General features: G+C 42.4%; 3 protein-coding genes across 3 annotated transcripts; all 3 read right to left on the reverse strand.

The window, feature by feature from the left end:
- Positions 1 to 1,871: 1,871 nt before the first annotated feature.
- On the reverse strand, positions 1,872 to 6,226 carry LOC118429969. Its single transcript, XM_035840616.1, has 4 exons — positions 5,807 to 6,226; positions 5,027 to 5,151; positions 3,416 to 3,523; positions 1,872 to 2,944 (listed from the first exon to the last, which is right to left on the reverse strand). Exons 1-4 carry the CDS (start codon positions 6,011 to 6,013, stop codon positions 2,767 to 2,769), a joined length of 618 nt encoding a protein of 205 aa, XP_035696509.1. The 5' UTR covers positions 6,014 to 6,226; the 3' UTR covers positions 1,872 to 2,766.
- A 1,527-nt stretch (positions 6,227 to 7,753) lies between these two features.
- On the reverse strand, positions 7,754 to 9,791 carry LOC118431010. The gene is made up of 4 exons (XM_035842082.1): positions 9,583 to 9,791; positions 9,082 to 9,209; positions 8,382 to 8,510; positions 7,754 to 8,049 (listed from the first exon to the last, which is right to left on the reverse strand). Exons 1-4 carry the CDS (start codon positions 9,763 to 9,765, stop codon positions 7,881 to 7,883), a joined length of 609 nt encoding a protein of 202 aa, XP_035697975.1. The 5' UTR covers positions 9,766 to 9,791; the 3' UTR covers positions 7,754 to 7,880.
- Positions 9,792 to 14,317: 4,526 nt separating this feature from the next.
- On the reverse strand, positions 14,318 to 15,132 carry LOC118430712. The gene is made up of 2 exons (XM_035841717.1): positions 14,935 to 15,132; positions 14,318 to 14,618 (listed from the first exon to the last, which is right to left on the reverse strand). Exons 1-2 carry the CDS (start codon positions 15,124 to 15,126, stop codon positions 14,484 to 14,486), a joined length of 327 nt encoding a protein of 108 aa, XP_035697610.1. The 5' UTR covers positions 15,127 to 15,132; the 3' UTR covers positions 14,318 to 14,483.
- Positions 15,133 to 17,478: the final 2,346 nt, after the last annotated feature.

A 17,478-nucleotide genomic window follows, 5' to 3' on the forward strand; every position in this document is an offset into this window, starting at 1 on the left:
ATACGTTTTCTACAGAGTCACCCCGGCTACGCTTTACGCATACTTAGTATTTCTGCGACATTTTGTGTCTTTTTTAATAGCAGTTCACTGTAAAACCTTCACCCGTAGCAATGTGGGGAAGGCTGCAAAATACCAACAATATATTAAACACCGACCAATATCACTCTTGATTAATTAGATAACTTTATTGCAAGACCATTCACGAAGGCTCATCGCAAACTAAACCAATATAACGTTAGGCGTTACAGTGGCATCGTCGCAGAGCGATGGACATCTAGCAACAACGTTACAGAGACTCAGAGTAGAGAAGGAAATGATAAACAAAGAGGTAAGTTTGCTGTCTACTTAACGAGGAAGAAAAATGTAATAAGTCATATAGATAAGCTAAAAATGAATGAAATAAAAGAGAATGACATATATGATACAATGTCAATTTTTACTTAAACTATATTGAAGGGTTTGACTTCTTTTCTAGATCGTTTCTGTGCGTTCCCTTGCAGTTAGCTATAGACGAGGGTCTGCATGGGGGGTCCTGACAACGCTTTACGCTAAATTCAGGACGGTCGACAACGTTTTACGTTAAATTCCGAAGGCCGGCAACGTTTTACGCTAAATTCAGAAAGGCCGGCAACGTTTTACGCTAAATTCAGAAAGGCCGGCAACGTTTTACGCTAAATTCAGAAAGGCCGGCTAAATTCTGGAAGGCTAGTAACACTCGACAGGGGCGGGGGCATGCTCCGCTGGGAAGATTTTGAAATTTTGACTCTCTGAAACACTATTTCCTGCATTTTGAGAGGAAATTTTCGCTGGTAGACAAAGCTAAATTAAATGGCATATCTAATTAAAGATTCCCAGGGGTTCAGTGTAAGCCACCCAACAGATTTTGACCATGTCGAGCGCCGAAGGGGTGAGGCTTCACAAGAGAAGTCTGGGAAAATGACCCACTGAAACGCGATTTCCTGCGTTTTTCTGGCTATTATATAAATCAAAGTTAAATGAAATTTCTATCAGCAAAAAAGGGTGTTTGACGTTGATACGTCGCATCTCCCAACATCATTTTCAGCATTTCGAGCACCGAAGGCGCGAGGCGGCGCAAGGGAGGACCATGAAAATTTTGAAATCTTGACCCTCTAAAATGATATTTCCTGCATTTTGATGGGCAAATTTTGTTGGCAGCCTAAGCTAACTTCAAAGACATTCTATTAGCAAAAAGGTTTTCGAGGGCGAGGCCACCAAAACAATTTTACCATGTCAATGACCGAAGGTGAAAAGAGGCGCAAGGAAGGTCCGGCAAAATTTTGAAATCTTGATCCTTTGAAACGCAATTTCCTTTGTTTTGAGGGGCTAAAATTTACTGGCAGACTACGGTTCGACTTACGAAATTTGGGAGGCCAGACTACGATTTACGGGTAATTTTTAGGCTAGATAACGTTTTACGTAAAATTTTTGGACTAGATTACGCTTTACGTGAAATGCACTGGCTACGCTTTACGGTAAATTTTACATCCTCACTACGAATTACGTGAAATAAAAAAGCTTCCCTACGAATTACGGGAAATTAAAAGGCCTGCCTACGCCTTACGGAAAAGAGCATGCAGACCCTCATAGACGTCAGTCTGCAAAATGAATAAAGATACAAATGTATTTCAAACTGGAATAAAAATGCAAAGGCGGTTTTTAATGGTACATGAAGCTCCTCTAGCCCGTTTATTCAAGAGTTAGCGTATCTTAGGAGCAATTACTATCTTACAACAACTGGATAAAAATATCGGAGATTTACGGACGTTTCGAGTTACACCAAGGAGGTTAAAAAGTCCTTTTTAACCTCCTTGGTTACACCCAACACTCTTCAGTGTTTCTTGTAACGCTGACGCATTGGAGGATCTCGGGCCAGTTTGTTCATACACCCTCAACATATCAATCACAGGGTTTCTCCATTCTGTCCAGAGCTAATTGGCGAATATCACCTTTTTTATCGTATGCCCAAAATATTCTGTTATACGTAATTCGCTGCTATCATCTTACCTACCGGGGATTACATCAATGGACTATAAATACATTATGACATGTGTCCTGCATGGCATACATAGGAAAATCATTAAAGAATGTCTAGACGGTAGAAATCCCTTCAATGATTGTAAAACACCTTTTTTATCCCATACTATGCACCATTGTATTGTAGAACTGCAGTTGTGTATCAGTAGAGTCCATGCTTTATACCTTGCACAACTGTTGCGCAGTTACGTTACATATTTTTAACATACATGTGTATGGCGTTCTCAAAATCTGCAGTATATTTGTACATACAGGAGCCAAGGCCTCATGGGATGTCGTTTAACTCGTCTAACAGAAAAGTTTTGACATAATTTTTCGAAAGAAGGGGTCTCTGCATCACACATCAGCAAATCTCTACTATTTTGTCCATTCCAAGACCAGTGTAGTCTCCACTAGGCCTTCCTGTGGATGGGAGTTATGGCTACTAGCGAAGTGAGTCTGGTAGAGTAGCCTCCGTCACGGCCTTTTGCGAAATTTTTGTGGATGGGAAATATGCACGATTTTCACCATATGCACGATTTTCACCATATCGCGGCCAGGTTTTACACCGGGAAGATTCTTATGTCGGGAAGGAAAATGTCAAGGAGGTCTCGTGTCGGCGGACAAAGGGCCGCGAAGGAGGCTACTGGTAGACTGATTGTGAGACCCGCATTTCTTGTGTTGGCAGATAAAAAGCGGCGCGAAGGAGGCTACAGCTCGAGACTTATGTCGTCAGTCCAGGCAGCAGCCGGGCTCGGCGCAGCAGACGGGCGGGCACTTGCTGCAGTGGTGCGGGTGGCGGCACTCGGTGTCGTTAACGTACGGGCAGCAGTCGAACGGGCAGCTGCTGCCGTCCTCGCCACGGCCACGGTCACAGCGGCCGTCGCCACAGTAGGGCTCGTCGTCAGAGCTGCAGAGAGCAGGAAAAATCATGATAATCAGCTAGACAACCTTCCTCTCTTTTAAAATGTGTTTCTGGAAATATTGACAGTGGCCGTCGCCATAGTAACGCCCACCGTCGGAGCTGCCGAAAATGCTAGTTTGTGTTTCAAAACGTGTTGAAAAGGGAGTGGAAAGGTCTCTTTATTTAAAACAATATTGAAACAACTACATGATTCTTTCACTGTTGGAAACAACTACATGTAGTTGCAGCATCTGTATATTGACATTATTATTGCATGAGGCAAATTTCAGTCTTCGGACTACTGCCTTGTACTTTGTGTGTGTTATTATAAAGCAGCCCTCGTCGACTCGACGGACGAACAACGTCATATACCTAAACCTGTTCTAACTATCATCAAAGTTGTTGATTTGGGTTATCAGCATTATGTGATTCTAGATTTCCCAAAGTTCCTGAAACATAGCAGGAGTTTTCCCTCACCCGTCCCCTTGTGCGGCTGCCAGGGCGGCTCTCTCACAGCGCAGCTCCAGGCACTTACTGTGCAGCCAGCAGAACGCCGCGCCGGCGTAGATGTACCGCTTGTCGCACCTGGGGGGGGGGGGGGTGCCGATTAGAGCTGTCCGTTCATTCACTCACTCACTCATTCATTCATTCACTCACTCAGCGCCGGCGTAGATGGCGGATAGGGGCAGGTTAGAGCAGTCCGTTCATTCACTCGTTCATTCACTCACTCACTCACTCACTCACTCACTCACTCACTCACTCACTCACTCACTCACTCATTCACTCATTCACTCACTCACTCACTCACTCACTTATTCCGGTATAGATGTACCGCTTGTCACACCTGTGGTGGATAGGGGCAGGTTAGAGCTGTCCGTTCATTCACTCATTCATTCATTTATCCACTCATTCATTCATTCACTCATTCATTCACTCATTCAGTACCGACATAGATGTACCGCTTGTCACACCTGTGGGATGGGGTGGGGGTGATGGGGACAGGTTAGAGCCATCCATCTTTACATACATTCATTCATTCATTCACTCATTCATTTGTCACACCTGTATGTGGGTTGCGGGAGTTAGATCACTGTTCTTGTCACTTGGGCCATTAATTCATTCTTCATTCAATCATTCATTCATCTATTCGTCGATGAAGTTGACACCTAGTTAGGTACTAACATACACAAAGTAGCAGTTACTCAAGCAAATAGATAAAATTTGGAAACGGGCAGACGTTTCTCCGGGACAGCGTCTGCTGTTTTTCGTCAGTGACTGTACGACTGAGAGTCTTAGACTAAAATTGGATTTGCGTGATCTGCATAATCTCACGCTTGTAATATGTGTAAGAGTATGAGTTAATGGCAACAAAGCACAACTTGAAATATTTTCCTTATGTATGAAATCTGTTGAACGATTTGTCAAATGTTCTGTCGCTCATCAATCGCAGCCTGTAGTGGAAAGGGGAGTAAACTAAAACATACCATTGACAAAGAGTAACGGCGTAATATAAAGGGATTTGAGTCATTTACTAGTCGGACGTTGAATATGGTACCTGCGCGTCCTTTTGTTTCCGGTAAACAATTCTCGTGTTTCGTGAATATATCATGACGCACAGAAGTTCCGTTTACCACCAGTGCACAAACATTTATGCCATGTTGTATATCCGGAACGCCTCTTACAACAACATATTCGAATAGAATACTCACAACAGTGGAGAAGTATTTTACTATTTTACTCAAGAAGACATCTTTCCTCGAACCTTAGATAAGCGGCCAAATCTGAAAAATGAAACGCTATTTTGGCATGCGTTGCCTTAGGTAAAATAAAGGTTGAAAACCGATATAATATTTCAGTTGTTTTAAATTTACCATGTCTTTTCCTGTAATGTTTTCTTGTCTATAGTGAGCCGCATATGTTTACTAATATTGATATTTGGTAAGTTTGAAGGAGGGGGCTTAGCATTTATCATCGTAGCCGACGTAGGCTTCTTCTATCTTCCCACACATTGTTTATTTCTTTTGTACACTTCTCCGTATATGAAGGCTTCTTTTGTGCAAATAGACCAATAAACAGAAACACCCTCACCTCTCCCTGACCGCGGCCTGGCCCTCACAGCCCCCGCAGCGGAACGTGCTGACCGGCTCCCCGGCCCCCAGGTCCTGCCCGCACGGCCCGCAGTAAGCGCCTTTAGCGGACGCGAGGTACGTGGTCTGGGGGGAGGAGAAAAGAAAAGTATGGGTATGTTATATAGTAGCCGATGATGACATGTTTCCAGGTAAGTGGTCTGGTGAGAGGGGAGAAGCACAACGTCATGTATTCGCAAGTTAAGCCATGTTCCTCTTTACTTACTCACCTCCCTGGCTCTGTAGAGTAGCAGAAAATTGGCCAAAATGCGATGGATAATTACCTTCGACAAGAAGGTTATGTTTTCGGTGTGTGTTTATATGTGTGAGTGTATTTGTCGGTGTATGTGCGTGTGTGTGTCTGTGTGTGTGTGTCTGTGTGCCAGTGTCTCTCTCTGTGTGTCTGTGTGTGCCAGTGTACTTGTGTGTGTGTGTGTGTGTGCGTGTGTGAGAGAGAGAGGGTGTGTGTGTGTGTGTTTGTGTGAGAGAGTGTGTGCGTATGTTTGTGTGTGTATCGGTGATTAAGTGTGCATGTCTGTGTATCTGTGCGTGTGTGTGTGAACGGCATAAAAATGGCATATCAGGTACACGATATGACACGTGCGGTTTTCATGATATGTGAGGATGAGGATTGATATCACTTGTAATTATGAGATGTTGTGCGCTATATGTTATGTTGTCCATGTCAAGAATCAGTCAACATCATGAGTATTACGTGCAAATCCTCTAAAACCCCACCAACCTTGCCGCAGACGGGCTGCCCGTTGTTCTCGTCGCAGTCGTTGCAGCAGACGTAGTGCTGCATGTGCAGCAGCCCGCCATCTTTGAAGTAAGCGCACTGCCCCTCGGGAGCCTGCTGCAAGTCCTCGGGAACCTCCCCGTCGGCTCCCCGACACCGGCCGGGCAGCGCGGCGGCCGCACAGAGAACCAGGAGCGCGAGGTGAGACATCGCGGAGACGGCAAAAGAGTCAGGGAGCTATAGTACGACTGGATACGGAGAGGGCAGAAGAGACTCGGGGCTATCGTACGACTGGATACGGAGAGGGCAGAAGACTCGGGAGCTATCGTACGACTGGATACCGGGCTACGCGTCAATGCGAGACGCCACGCAGGATTCTGTCGACTTTGTAAAACTGGAAACGTGGCACGATAACTTACCAGGATGTGCCGCTATCAAATCACTCCGCGTGCTTACCTGAAAACATGTCATCATCGGCTACTAACGTTAGACAGTTACACCCACACTGTATACACCTGCGTTTCTATTTTTCGGATAGTTCCATAGCCTTTTTAACGCCGTAGGTGCAGTGGGTTGTAATCCATTGTGTCTAGGGCACGGTATTGGATGCCGCAGTCCATCCCTCCATTTCACCTCATTTTAATCTCCAACTGAAGTCAGGTACCCATTTCTACACCTGGGTGGGGTGAGGAAGGTCGTGTCAAGTGCCTTTCCCATGGCCAAGAGCAAAAGGTCAGTAGCACGACAGGATTTGAACAGAACTGTCTTCTGGGCCAAACACCCTGTAGTTATGCAACACGACCCCACTTTTGCATACGTATTTTAATTAATGAAATGATCACCATTATCAATAGGAGTGAAGTGAGTACATGTACGTAACTAGGAGGTTTGGATGCCTATGGCCAATGTGCGACGACGGGAGAACTCTGTGTTCTCAATGAAACAAGGATATGCTGTTGTGAAAATCGCGTAGACACCTGTTTATGTATAACTATATAAACCGGTATCACTCAGGTGCCATTGTGAACCACAACAATGCCGGCCAATATTACTTTCAATTGTTTTCTTTTAGATTGGCCACATACAACTACTTTTTTGGTACAAAATACCTTTTGAAATTATCCTTAAGCTTGTTGGACTGTCACAAATACGTAGAAGTCATGTCTGCCGTATTTTCACATGAGATGTGACATGGAAAGCGTTCTATAATCAGAGCCTACCACTTTGTAGTTTTTTAAATCAAAGACGGCCCGGTTATGACATGGCACTCGGCTACCTTTTAGATATCATGATGGTACACAGGACACACCGAGAAACCTACACCAGAGGCTGCGACCAAAGATTTGGCAGATAACTTACGAACTTCAAAGATAAGGAAAGGTTTTTAAACGTTTTGTTATACTTAATATATTGCATCATAATGTAATTATGGAACAATCAAGGATGAAACTGAAAAAAAAAAACGAATTATACTTGCTGCGTCTCTTAAGTAGTAGTAAGTAGCCTCTTAAAAGATGATGATAGATGATGATGATGAAGGATAAAACAAATCCAATTTCTGTCTCTGTACAACCGTTCATCGATCGCCATCTACTTAAAAGATCCTTAAATATTCACATGATAGGAGACATTGTTTCGACTGGCACTGAAAAATGGTACTTTGAGGGTCCAATTATTCAGGCTAGTTAGGAAGTGTTGGGATGGGTAAGCCTCACCTTCTGTGGGGACTGGATAAGGTGACATAATGTTAAAGCGAATGAACGTAGTATAGAGACAAAAGGTGTTCCTTCTGCTACATGCTGGAGTTTCGTCCCCATTTGCTCAGTAGCTGTTATTTTTGTGTGTTTCCGCATACTTTGGCCACAGCGACAGCAAATGAGCACAAATCTATGAACATAAATTGCTTAATATGATAATTTACCAAGTACCGAAAATAGCACAGAGAAAACATAACTTTCTTGGCGAAGGTAATTTTATTCCCCTTCCATATGTTCGGCTAAGTAAATTTCTGTATTAGGATGGCAGGTTAACGTTAACATTTCTGGCTTGTCAATGCCATGCTTATACTGACATTTCCTTAGCCCATGCAACAGCCAGGTTGCGAACAGCATAACGGTGGACACTGGTAATTGCAACCGCGCCTACACGTCTCCGGGTTGTACCTGGGGCAGCAGTCGAAAGGACAGTTGTAGTGGTCTTCGCCGGGATCACACTCGTCGTTCCCACAAAATGCATCATACATGTAACTGCGAACATATATGAAAAAAATATTTAACATAGATTGTGCGTTTTGCCTCGTGCACCTGAAGAAAGCTTGTTCTGTGATTTTGAACTGATTCTTTTTTGCAGTATAGACTTTTCGAGGTACGATAAAAAGTCTTTTTCTTTACATATATTTAAAAAAAGTTCACAACGAAACAATGCATAAGGAGCCATGCTGTATCGTGATGACAGATGTTTGTTTACCTTAGACTTGAAAAAGTTTTAGATTGCATTCTACAGGGAAGCTTGTTAACATGTTGTACTTTCTATTTAAGAAAAGGGGAGAAAAAATTTATGTCACATGTATTTGTCCCACCTGCCACTTTGCAGCAAGGCCTGTTTATCTTCTCCATCTTGGGGGAAAAGCCTCTTACAGCGCAGTGCAAAGCAATCAGCCCAGACCCAGCAAAATCCCTTGAAAACCCACCAGTACCTCCTATCGCACCTGTTGGTATGTGTTGCGAAAGCGTCATTGATAATCCAGAAAGTTAATACAATATATTTTCGGCATGACCACACAGTTGTGCAGATACAGTAGGTTGGTGAGACTAGAAGTCCTTATAATTTCCTTCTAGCCATAGTTGCAGGATGTGACCGACAGAGCCTCTACTTATTACGCTTACATGTACATGTATTATTCTCGCGGATGTCATCAATATAAACAAATCAACATGGTCTTATCATAGAGCACATACAGATTTGGTTTAACTGAATTACAGTAATAGAACAGGTAGGATTATATACTGTACTACAATCCACCAACGACAATTTGTAATAGAGACATAGGTTCGAACAAAAAAGCATGTAGCTCTTGTAGCGGGTGTCAGAACCCATCTGTAACGTACTAGTGTAGCCAATAATGAATCACACGGACGGAAGTATCTATGTCTAAAATGTTTACCTGTATCTGCCCTAGATGATAAGTTGCGGCTAATAAGTAACAGTTCCACAATTTCTAAAAATTTCAAGAATATACTTGAATACATTCTACTTCTATTTAGGTTTTCATCACTCACACGGCCTTCACTGTAGTTTGGCCTGCGCAGCCCCCACAGTCAAAGGGCTCGTTCTTGCTCCGGGCAATGCCATCGTCTTCCCCGCATTTACCGCAGTAGTCCCCATCACTGGCTTTATCGTAGACAGTCTGTAAGACGAAATGTATTGATCAATATGAACATGTATATTGATCGATACATTTCTTCCGACGCAAAGACATATCAAGTTGCCTAAAGTCGCTATCAATACATAGATACTAGCACAGTGCACAACACGGGTCCAAACGAGTTTTGCGTCGAAAGGTTTACATCAAGTTTCATACCAGCCCCTTACTGTCTGTAGCGTCTTGTGCAAATGTGTAGCCCAGGCGCTATAGAAATAGAAATGGGTACCGCTTCTATATATTTGTTAAAGACGCACGGTCAACTTTCACTTTTTTGCTTTGCTTCCCGAAAACCGTTAGGTCTGGCGAACGAGGTGATACGCACAGCGGATTACATGTACAATGTTTTTCTACTCACCCCGCCGCATACGGGGTCTCCGTCATTCTCGTCACAGTTGTTGCAACAGACATAGAAGTGCAGTTTCTTCGGGCCGCCCCAATTGTAATAGCAGCATTGCCCCTCAGGGGGATTAGCAGCGCCCAGGCACTGGCCTGGGAACGCGGCGACCACACAGAGTACGAACAGCGCTACAAGTGCCATCGTCCAGAAAGTGTGACGTGGCGATATGTGATATTTATAAAACTCAAAAGTGGAAACGTGGCACTGACATGTTACAAGGATGTGAAGTTTTGAAATTACTCCGCCTGTATACCTGTTCCTGTATATACTATTGCGTTTTCTTTCTTTAATATAACACTGGTACCGGTTAGTAGGGCATTCCTCTTTTCATTCCAAGACATTGGTTTGGTACGGATTCAAGGTGGTCACATTTATCTATTGAAGTAAAAAGCGCCTTTCGAAGTTAGCCATTGTGGACAGTTGCCAATACCCAAAAAAGTCGTGTCGGACGTATCTGTATGTGAGGTGTGATGTGTCTGAGGTCAAGACCGCATACCTCCACAATGCAAGATGAAAAAATCGGTTTGTCGCTATTGAACGATAAATTAACCCCGTAATTATAAAGACTATGTATTTTACAGAAAATTGGAAGAAGGAAAAGAAATTAAAAAGAGCGCACGTCGAAATCTTTCATTCAGGCTCTAGTTAACATTAGTAAGAAATGTGCAACTGGAAAACATGATGCAAGTTACTGAAATTCCTATTCATCATATGGCACATGGAATGCTTCTTATAGTAATAAGTTAGTAGTACACGACATGTAACGAAATACAAGCTGTAAACTCTCGTACATGGTCTCCGCCATTTTATGTATAATTAGCACGCTCCGCCCAAACCGCAATGTTTCCTAGCGTAGTTAATAATGGGTTAGTGAAGCTTTTTGACTCGGATTCAAATCCAATTAAGTTTATGCCATTTCTTTTTTCTTGCGTTGTATTCGTAGTTGAAATGTTCCTTTACATACGTTTTTGTAAGCCCTGAAAAGTTATGAAACGAACAACATTGCATAAACCGCTCAATGATATGACAACGCCGGAGGCTACAACCTGTTGCCAAAACAGTCTTTTGGACATGCACGTAGTGAGGGAATGTTTACTTTTACTTTTCATAGCGATCCAACAGGATTTCGCTCAGCTCTTATGTAACTTGAAGCGCAAACATGAGTCATTATCATCCGGCAGATGAAAAGAGCTAGCATTGACTTTGTCAGTGCTTTATACTTTTACTTTCCCTTGAATAGCGCATCAAAAAAGTGTCTCTTGCCAAATGAAGTCCTGCAATTATCGAGTGACTGAATGTTGAGCTATATGGGGAGAATTGATTTGATTTATTTGGGGTCATGTAAAAGTCAATTAAAGCCAGACAATTTGCTGCAACGAAGCTATTAGTGTAATAATAGAATAACAGGAGTTATCTTGTCTATGTTCAGGCATAGAAAGGGTTGAAATATTTATTACATTTGAGTTGTGAACATCTGCTCCCATGTACATCAGTTATTGGACTGGAAAATGAGGTCCTTGAATCCCATTTTAAGTGGCAATGATTTCTCACCCAGTGAATTCACCAGAAATTGGATAAGAGTTCTTGGAGCAGTACATGCCAGTTCTATGCTGTTCTCAGTGGAAGTACCATGCGAATCTCTGATAAATACAGTCTTCATTTACAGCAGTGAAGGAAACAGACACAACACAATTACCTTGCAAAAAATATGTTAAATTCATCAAGTATTTTTGCAATGAAGACCATCAAAATATATTGTGGAAGATCGGTAACATTAGCTAAAACATACACAGAAACTGCACTTCATTTGCATTCGATAGTTGCATTGCATTTGCTCTATTCTATCTATAGCTCACCTATAAAACTACACTATCTCTAATTGAACACGAAGTTGATTAAAAAGAAAAAAAAAGATAGGCAATTCATCCTCAAACAATTCTATAATGATAACATGTCTAAAACTGCTCATAGTTACACACTATCAGAACTTACGTATGCTGCAAGTCATCAACATTAGTATAACCTTATATCTGGCAGGACACGCCTGTCCAACACCCCAAGCCATCTGTGTACCTTAATAAAGGTAGAGCCATTGGTGGCTGATGGACACTGTTTTTCATACTGTCTTGCTACTGGTAAATCTCAAATCTGCTTGGAGGTTACAAAACCTACCTAATATTTCAACCAACAAACAGGTAACTAACTAAGATAAGGCACCCAATACGTATCTAAGAATGCCGCATTGTTTGTTTGATGACAAGAATGTTGATCTTAGGTTTGCAAGAGCAAATGCATGGGGAACAGTACTAAGCTCAGTATCATGCACAAATGCAGAATACATGTAAGACATTATATAGACATAATTATACATAATTATTAAATTTCCACATAACAGAGATTTTTTGCTTCAAAACCTCTCATTTTTTTCCAGAAAGAACAACTGCATTAAGATCAGGTCTCGACTTTCAGAACCAAAATCTGAACCATCCTAAGCTACATAATTAATGAACAGGTAACTACATGTAAGGATCTACATCTTAGGTAAGACATCCAGGTAAAATATGCCAAATAAGATCTAGCTTAAACTCAAGGCCTGCTTTTACATTAAACTAATTTGTAAATGATATGCTGGCTTGGTTTGAATATATTGTATTACGTGTTCTGTCATATCTATAGCTATCATCCTCTTATCAAATTACATATTAGCATAAGACATCACATTGCATTGTAATAATCTTCCATATAACCGATCATCGCAGTAAAAACTGACATGGTTGCATTGTATTGTCAATATTATCTACAGTAAAGAAAACACCTGGAAACCATGGCAACTGCCCTTTTAAGCAACATCAATTTTCATGGCCATCATTACAACTATCACTAACCTATGAGTATCAACAACGTTATTACCTACGTAAGGCACTTCACCGTAAGGCACAGTACTGTACAGTCTATCCATGAACTACATAGCAGCCACACCTGTTGCAATCTTAAACATTTCAGATGTACGAGATTTGCACAATTCGTCCTTCATATTCCTGATCAGCCTACATGTTGGGTTGGACTTTCCTGTAAGACATCTTCCTTCAGCAGGACAGCTGCCCGATGCACAAACATGTGGGGGGATGAATAAGAAATAAGGTGCATGACTCAAATTATGGGGCATGGCTTTAAAGTCTAAAGCTTTTATAAATGTCTACCAAAATTCAACTCATTGTGCTGATTACTTTTGCACCTAGTAACGTTAGGTGAGAGAGACAAGGAAAAAATGGGCATGATGGAGCTGTGACCTGAGGTGTGCGGGTCAACTTGCTCTGCTGAAAGTCAGATAATCACTTCTATATAGTTGAAATACGAGGAGAATCTTCATCAAACATTTTCAAGATGTCTTCTAAGATTTCATGGCAAACTCCACCCACACAGGTCACAGTTGTTTTTCTCGCCACTCATCTTCTGATTTTCAAAAGCACGCTGACTTTAAAGAAATGACTGCAACCATTTGAATATGGTGGGTATTGATGAAACTATTGTATATATACAGTAGAAGCCGTTTAATCGCACGGCCTATTTGCCAGTGAATTTGGTGTAATTATCCAGCTGGTGCAATCATGCGAAGTTATCTAGCTGACCGCACCGGTTTGGGATTCCGTGCAGTTAACAGAAGTGTGCATTAATCCGATGTGCAATTAACTGGCCTCCACTGTATCATGTTCCACAATCTGAGTTGTGCACCTTATTTTTCTGGGTGAGGTCATGAACTTATTGATCACCCCTCGCACATGTACAGTGCCACATACGCTGTATGCTGCTTGTTTCTCTGGATATGCATAAAATAGAGCTTTCTAAACACCCTACAAAAGGTCTACCTTAAAACATATTTCACTACAATCTCTATATGATTTGATCTTGTGTAAAAACATTTTGCACTTTGCAACAATATCAATTCTTGGTCATAGCTGCCTCCTCACATATTGTGCAAACTGAAGAGAATCTTTGTTGAACACATACACAGACCTGTACCTACCCTTATGGGTATGGTTACACATATTTATAAAATATCTACACTTACCATAGCAGTAGATACCTGATATAGAATAAAGCAGTCAAACACTCATGTATGGCTTGAAGCATTTAGAATTACAGTATGAGATAAAAATTTAATGCAACAATTTTTGTTGGTTTCTGCCAACTCTTCAGTCTTATTCCCTGCATCAAAGAGCTGCAGATGTTTGCATTCCTTTTTGCTAATTACTGTTACTTACTTAATTACTGTTACTTACTTAATTACTGCATCCAGTATTTTGTTGATGCCTTACATCAGGCTGATTTTGATATCAATTTGTTGTTTCTAAAATACTTGCATCTATATTTGCATTGCATGTGCATAGTGGTAAAATAAAAATTGAGAAAAATACACTTTTTGTAAAAGCTATCAAAGATTGCTTTACCCAATCTTGTACAATACAATACAAATGTACTGACAGAGTTTGCTACAAGACACTTGTCACTTATTCTGCAGAATGCGTCACACTGTTTTTCATCTGACCAAAGATTTCAGATGAACTTGAGATTTTCAGGCAACAAAAGCCTTCGCTGCAAACTTGTGGTCAACAATTTGAGAAAATATGGCAAAATTTTCCTGACTGTTGTAGGAAGACAATTAATGTCATGTAGCATCAATTTTGGATGGAGAGTTTTTGTCCAACCTTATCACTTAATTTCTTTATGTGCTGTTCATGAAACTGGCACCAATCTGGGAACAGCATTCTGGCTTTTCCACTAGTTCACACTTTCTGCTTCTTACCTCCTCCTGAAGCCATGCTACCATGACCTCCTGACCCTGAATATGACCCCTGACCCTACTTTAACTCCTCCTGAAGCCAGGCCACCATGGCCTCCTGACCTTGGGAAAGGTCACCTCTCGTGCACAGGAGAACCTTGCTGAAGTCGTCTTGAGTCGTGTTCTGCACTAGAAGCTCCAACAACTCGTTACACTGCAGAAATAAACAAGATAAAAACACAATTCAGAATATCTCAAAATTATGTGAAATAATACTTTATCACATTGGGGATTGCCAATGAAGAGAAATCCAAGGAAGGAATATGTAAAACTCTGAGTGTACAATTTATTCATTCAGTCAGCCAAGGTTGCTGTGGCTATTACACGTATGTGACACTGTAAGTTCCTATCCACTATGTTGGTACGATGTTGATACTAATTACACCACATACCTTATGTGTGAGGAGTACCAGAGGGAGTCAGCCTTGCACAGCTGTGTGTGACCAGTGATAGGGGATATATAACAGTACCTTATGTGTCACCAGGACCAGAGAGTTGGGAGTCAGCCCTTCCGTAGGAGGAACCTTGCACAGGTGTCTCAGCCGAGGCCCGTCCACAAGTAGCGTTCGGCCGCTGAAACTCTTCACATCCGACAGGGAAGCACTGCTGTGGCTGAAGGTACACTGGGAGAGCAGAAGCACAAGTAGATACATGGGAGGCATCAGTACAAACACAAGAAACAGAAGCACAAGTAGATACATGGGAGGCATCAGTACAAACACAAGAAACAGAAGCACAAGTAGATACATGGGAGGCATCAGTACAAACACAAGAAACATCAGAACAGCTGCTGTGGCTGAACGTGCACTGGGAAACACACAGGAAACATCAGTACAGTTGCTGTGGCTGAACGTACACTGGGAGACCAGAAGCACAAGTAGATACATGGGAGGCATCAGTACAAACACAAGAAACATCAGAATATGCAGCTTGTACTCTCCGGTACAAACCCTGTGTGTTTGCAGTGAGCTTACTGGGTTACTGCAGCAGATGTGCTACTAGTATTCAGTACAACCCTGGTACTATTGAGTACAACCCTGGTACTATTCAGTACAAACCTGGTACTATACAGTACAAACCTGGTACGATGCAGTACAACCCTGGTACTATACAGGTCTAGGTGGCGACAGACTATGGTCACGGGACAAGACGACCACAAAAACTGGTATCCATGACAACTGTACTAATCATGAGGATGGTAACCATGACAACGTACCTGGTCGGAGACCTGTATGGGGTGTGTGTGAGTTTTGGACAGCTCGACCCCTGACCCCGGGCTGGGCAGCCGCACCTCCAGTAGGATGTGGTACTGTAGGGGGGGGGGGGGGGCAATTAGGGAGGAATTACAACAAGTACAGTAACATTTGCAAGTAAATAATGTTAATCTGCACATGGTCTAGTCTAACCAACTGTAGGGGGGGGGGGCATAGAAGGAATAAAGAATAAAATCTTAACATAAGCAAGCAAATGTTTACCTTCACAAGGAGGGGTTAACTGACTTGTTCCCAAATGTTTAATGCTCTATAAGGTATTACTGAGAAATGCATCACCAGGACAGGGTTATTCCAGGTCAAGCATCACAGTGCCTACTCAGAAGGGCCACCTATCAGCTGATCACAAAACTGCAGCACCGTGTTCATCTTTTACTTGCTTTGGATGGAAGGCATTGTTTCCCTAGGATGTACCTGTTTGGGAAGTAAGATGTTTCCCCATCTAAGGCTCACCTATTTGGGCAGAAAGACGTTGTTTAAGACGTACCTGCTTGGGAGTTGAGACGTTGTTTAAGACGTACCTGTTTGGGAGTTAAGACGTTGTTTAAGACGTACCTGTTTGGGAGTTGAGACGTTGTTTAAGACGTACCTGTTTGGGAGTTGAGACGTTGTTTAAGACGTACCTGTTTGGGAGTTGAGACGTTGTTTAAGACGTACCTGTTTGGGAGTTAAGACGTTGTTTAAGACGTACCTGTTTGGGAGTTAAGACGTTGTTTAAGACGTACCTGTTTGGGAGTTGAGACGTTGTTTAAGACGTACCTGTTTGGGAGTTGAGACGTTGTTTAAGACGTACCTGTTTGGGAGTTGAGACGTTGTTTAAGACGTACCTGTTTGGGAGTTAAGACGTTGTTTAAGACGTACCTGTTTGGGAGTTGAGACGTTGTTTAAGACGTACCTGTTTGGGAGTTGAGACGTTGTTTAAGACGTACCTGTTTGGGAGTTAAGACGTTGTTTAAGACGTACCTGTTTGGGAGTTAAGACGTTGTTTAAGACGTACCTGTTTGGGAGTTAAGACGTTGTTTAAGACGTACCTGTTTGGGAGTTAAGACGTTGTTTAAGACGTACCTGTTTGGGAGTTAAGACGTTGTTTAAGACGTACCTGTTTGGGAGTTAAGACGTTTCCCCATCTAAGACAGACGTTTCCCCTCCAGCTGGAGTACATCTGCAGTTCTGCCGGCCCCAGCCAGGTGGCGCCGTTGTTGTTGGAGCACGAGTTTCCGCCGGAGTTGGTCCGACTCCTTTTTACACACGGCCCCTCCGCCCGCGGCACCAGGGAAAGGTCCGCCTCTCGCGGGGAACCCTGCGATATAACATGGACATGTTTCTTTTACCTTATAGAAAAGAGTCAGATGAAACATCCACAGTCTCTACTAGGGCTGGGTACCGGTACAGAAAATTCAGGTCCAGGTCCGGTTCAGGTCCAGAGGATCAGGTCCAGGTTCGGACCTGAACCTGGACCTGATTCAGTATGACTCATGCCAATGGTCCATTTCACTACATAGAAATTTGTTTGGTGGAGTATTAGACTTACACTGGCGTCTTAAAATCCTACAACGCTAACTGCACCTGTACGATTGACTGTAAAACTTGGTAGAAATGACTATAAACTCTACTCTACTCCACTCTTGTTATTTTCTTCCACCTGCAAGCGCCAAAACGTGTGAATGCCTGATGAAATAATATGTTAATTTTCTAACCGGTCCAACATCCGGTCCACCTAATTTTTTCAGGTCCGGTTTTTCT

Source organism: Branchiostoma floridae, chromosome 14 (genome assembly GCF_000003815.2).
Source record: "Branchiostoma floridae strain S238N-H82 chromosome 14, Bfl_VNyyK, whole genome shotgun sequence".
Taxonomy (NCBI): Eukaryota; Metazoa; Chordata; class Leptocardii; order Amphioxiformes; family Branchiostomatidae; genus Branchiostoma; species Branchiostoma floridae.

Coding starts and splice junctions, on each gene's coding strand:
- LOC118429969 (XM_035840616.1), bottom strand. CDS start 6,013: ATGTCTCACCTCGCGCTCCTGGTTCTCTGTGCGGCCGCCGCGCTGCCC. Junction 3,524..5,026: donor CAGGCCGCGGTCAGGGAGAG/GTGAGGGTGTTT, acceptor CCCCCCCCCCAG/GTGCGACAAGCGGTACATCT. Junction 2,945..3,415: donor GCAGCCGCACAAGGGGACGG/GTGAGGGAAAAC, acceptor TGCTCTCTGCAG/CTCTGACGACGAGCCCTACT.
- LOC118431010 (XM_035842082.1), bottom strand. CDS start 9,765: ATGGCACTTGTAGCGCTGTTCGTACTCTGTGTGGTCGCCGCGTTCCCA. Junction 9,210..9,582: donor GAGACCCCGTATGCGGCGGG/GTGAGTAGAAAA, acceptor TTCGTCTTACAG/ACTGTCTACGATAAAGCCAG. Junction 8,511..9,081: donor CAAACTACAGTGAAGGCCGT/GTGAGTGATGAA, acceptor ACATACCAACAG/GTGCGATAGGAGGTACTGGT.
- LOC118430712 (XM_035841717.1), bottom strand. CDS start 15,126: ATGCCTCCCATGTATCTACTTGTGCTTCTGCTCTCCCAGTGTACCTTC. Junction 14,619..14,934: donor TGGTCCTGGTGACACATAAG/GTACTGTTATAT, acceptor TTATTTCTGCAG/TGTAACGAGTTGTTGGAGCT.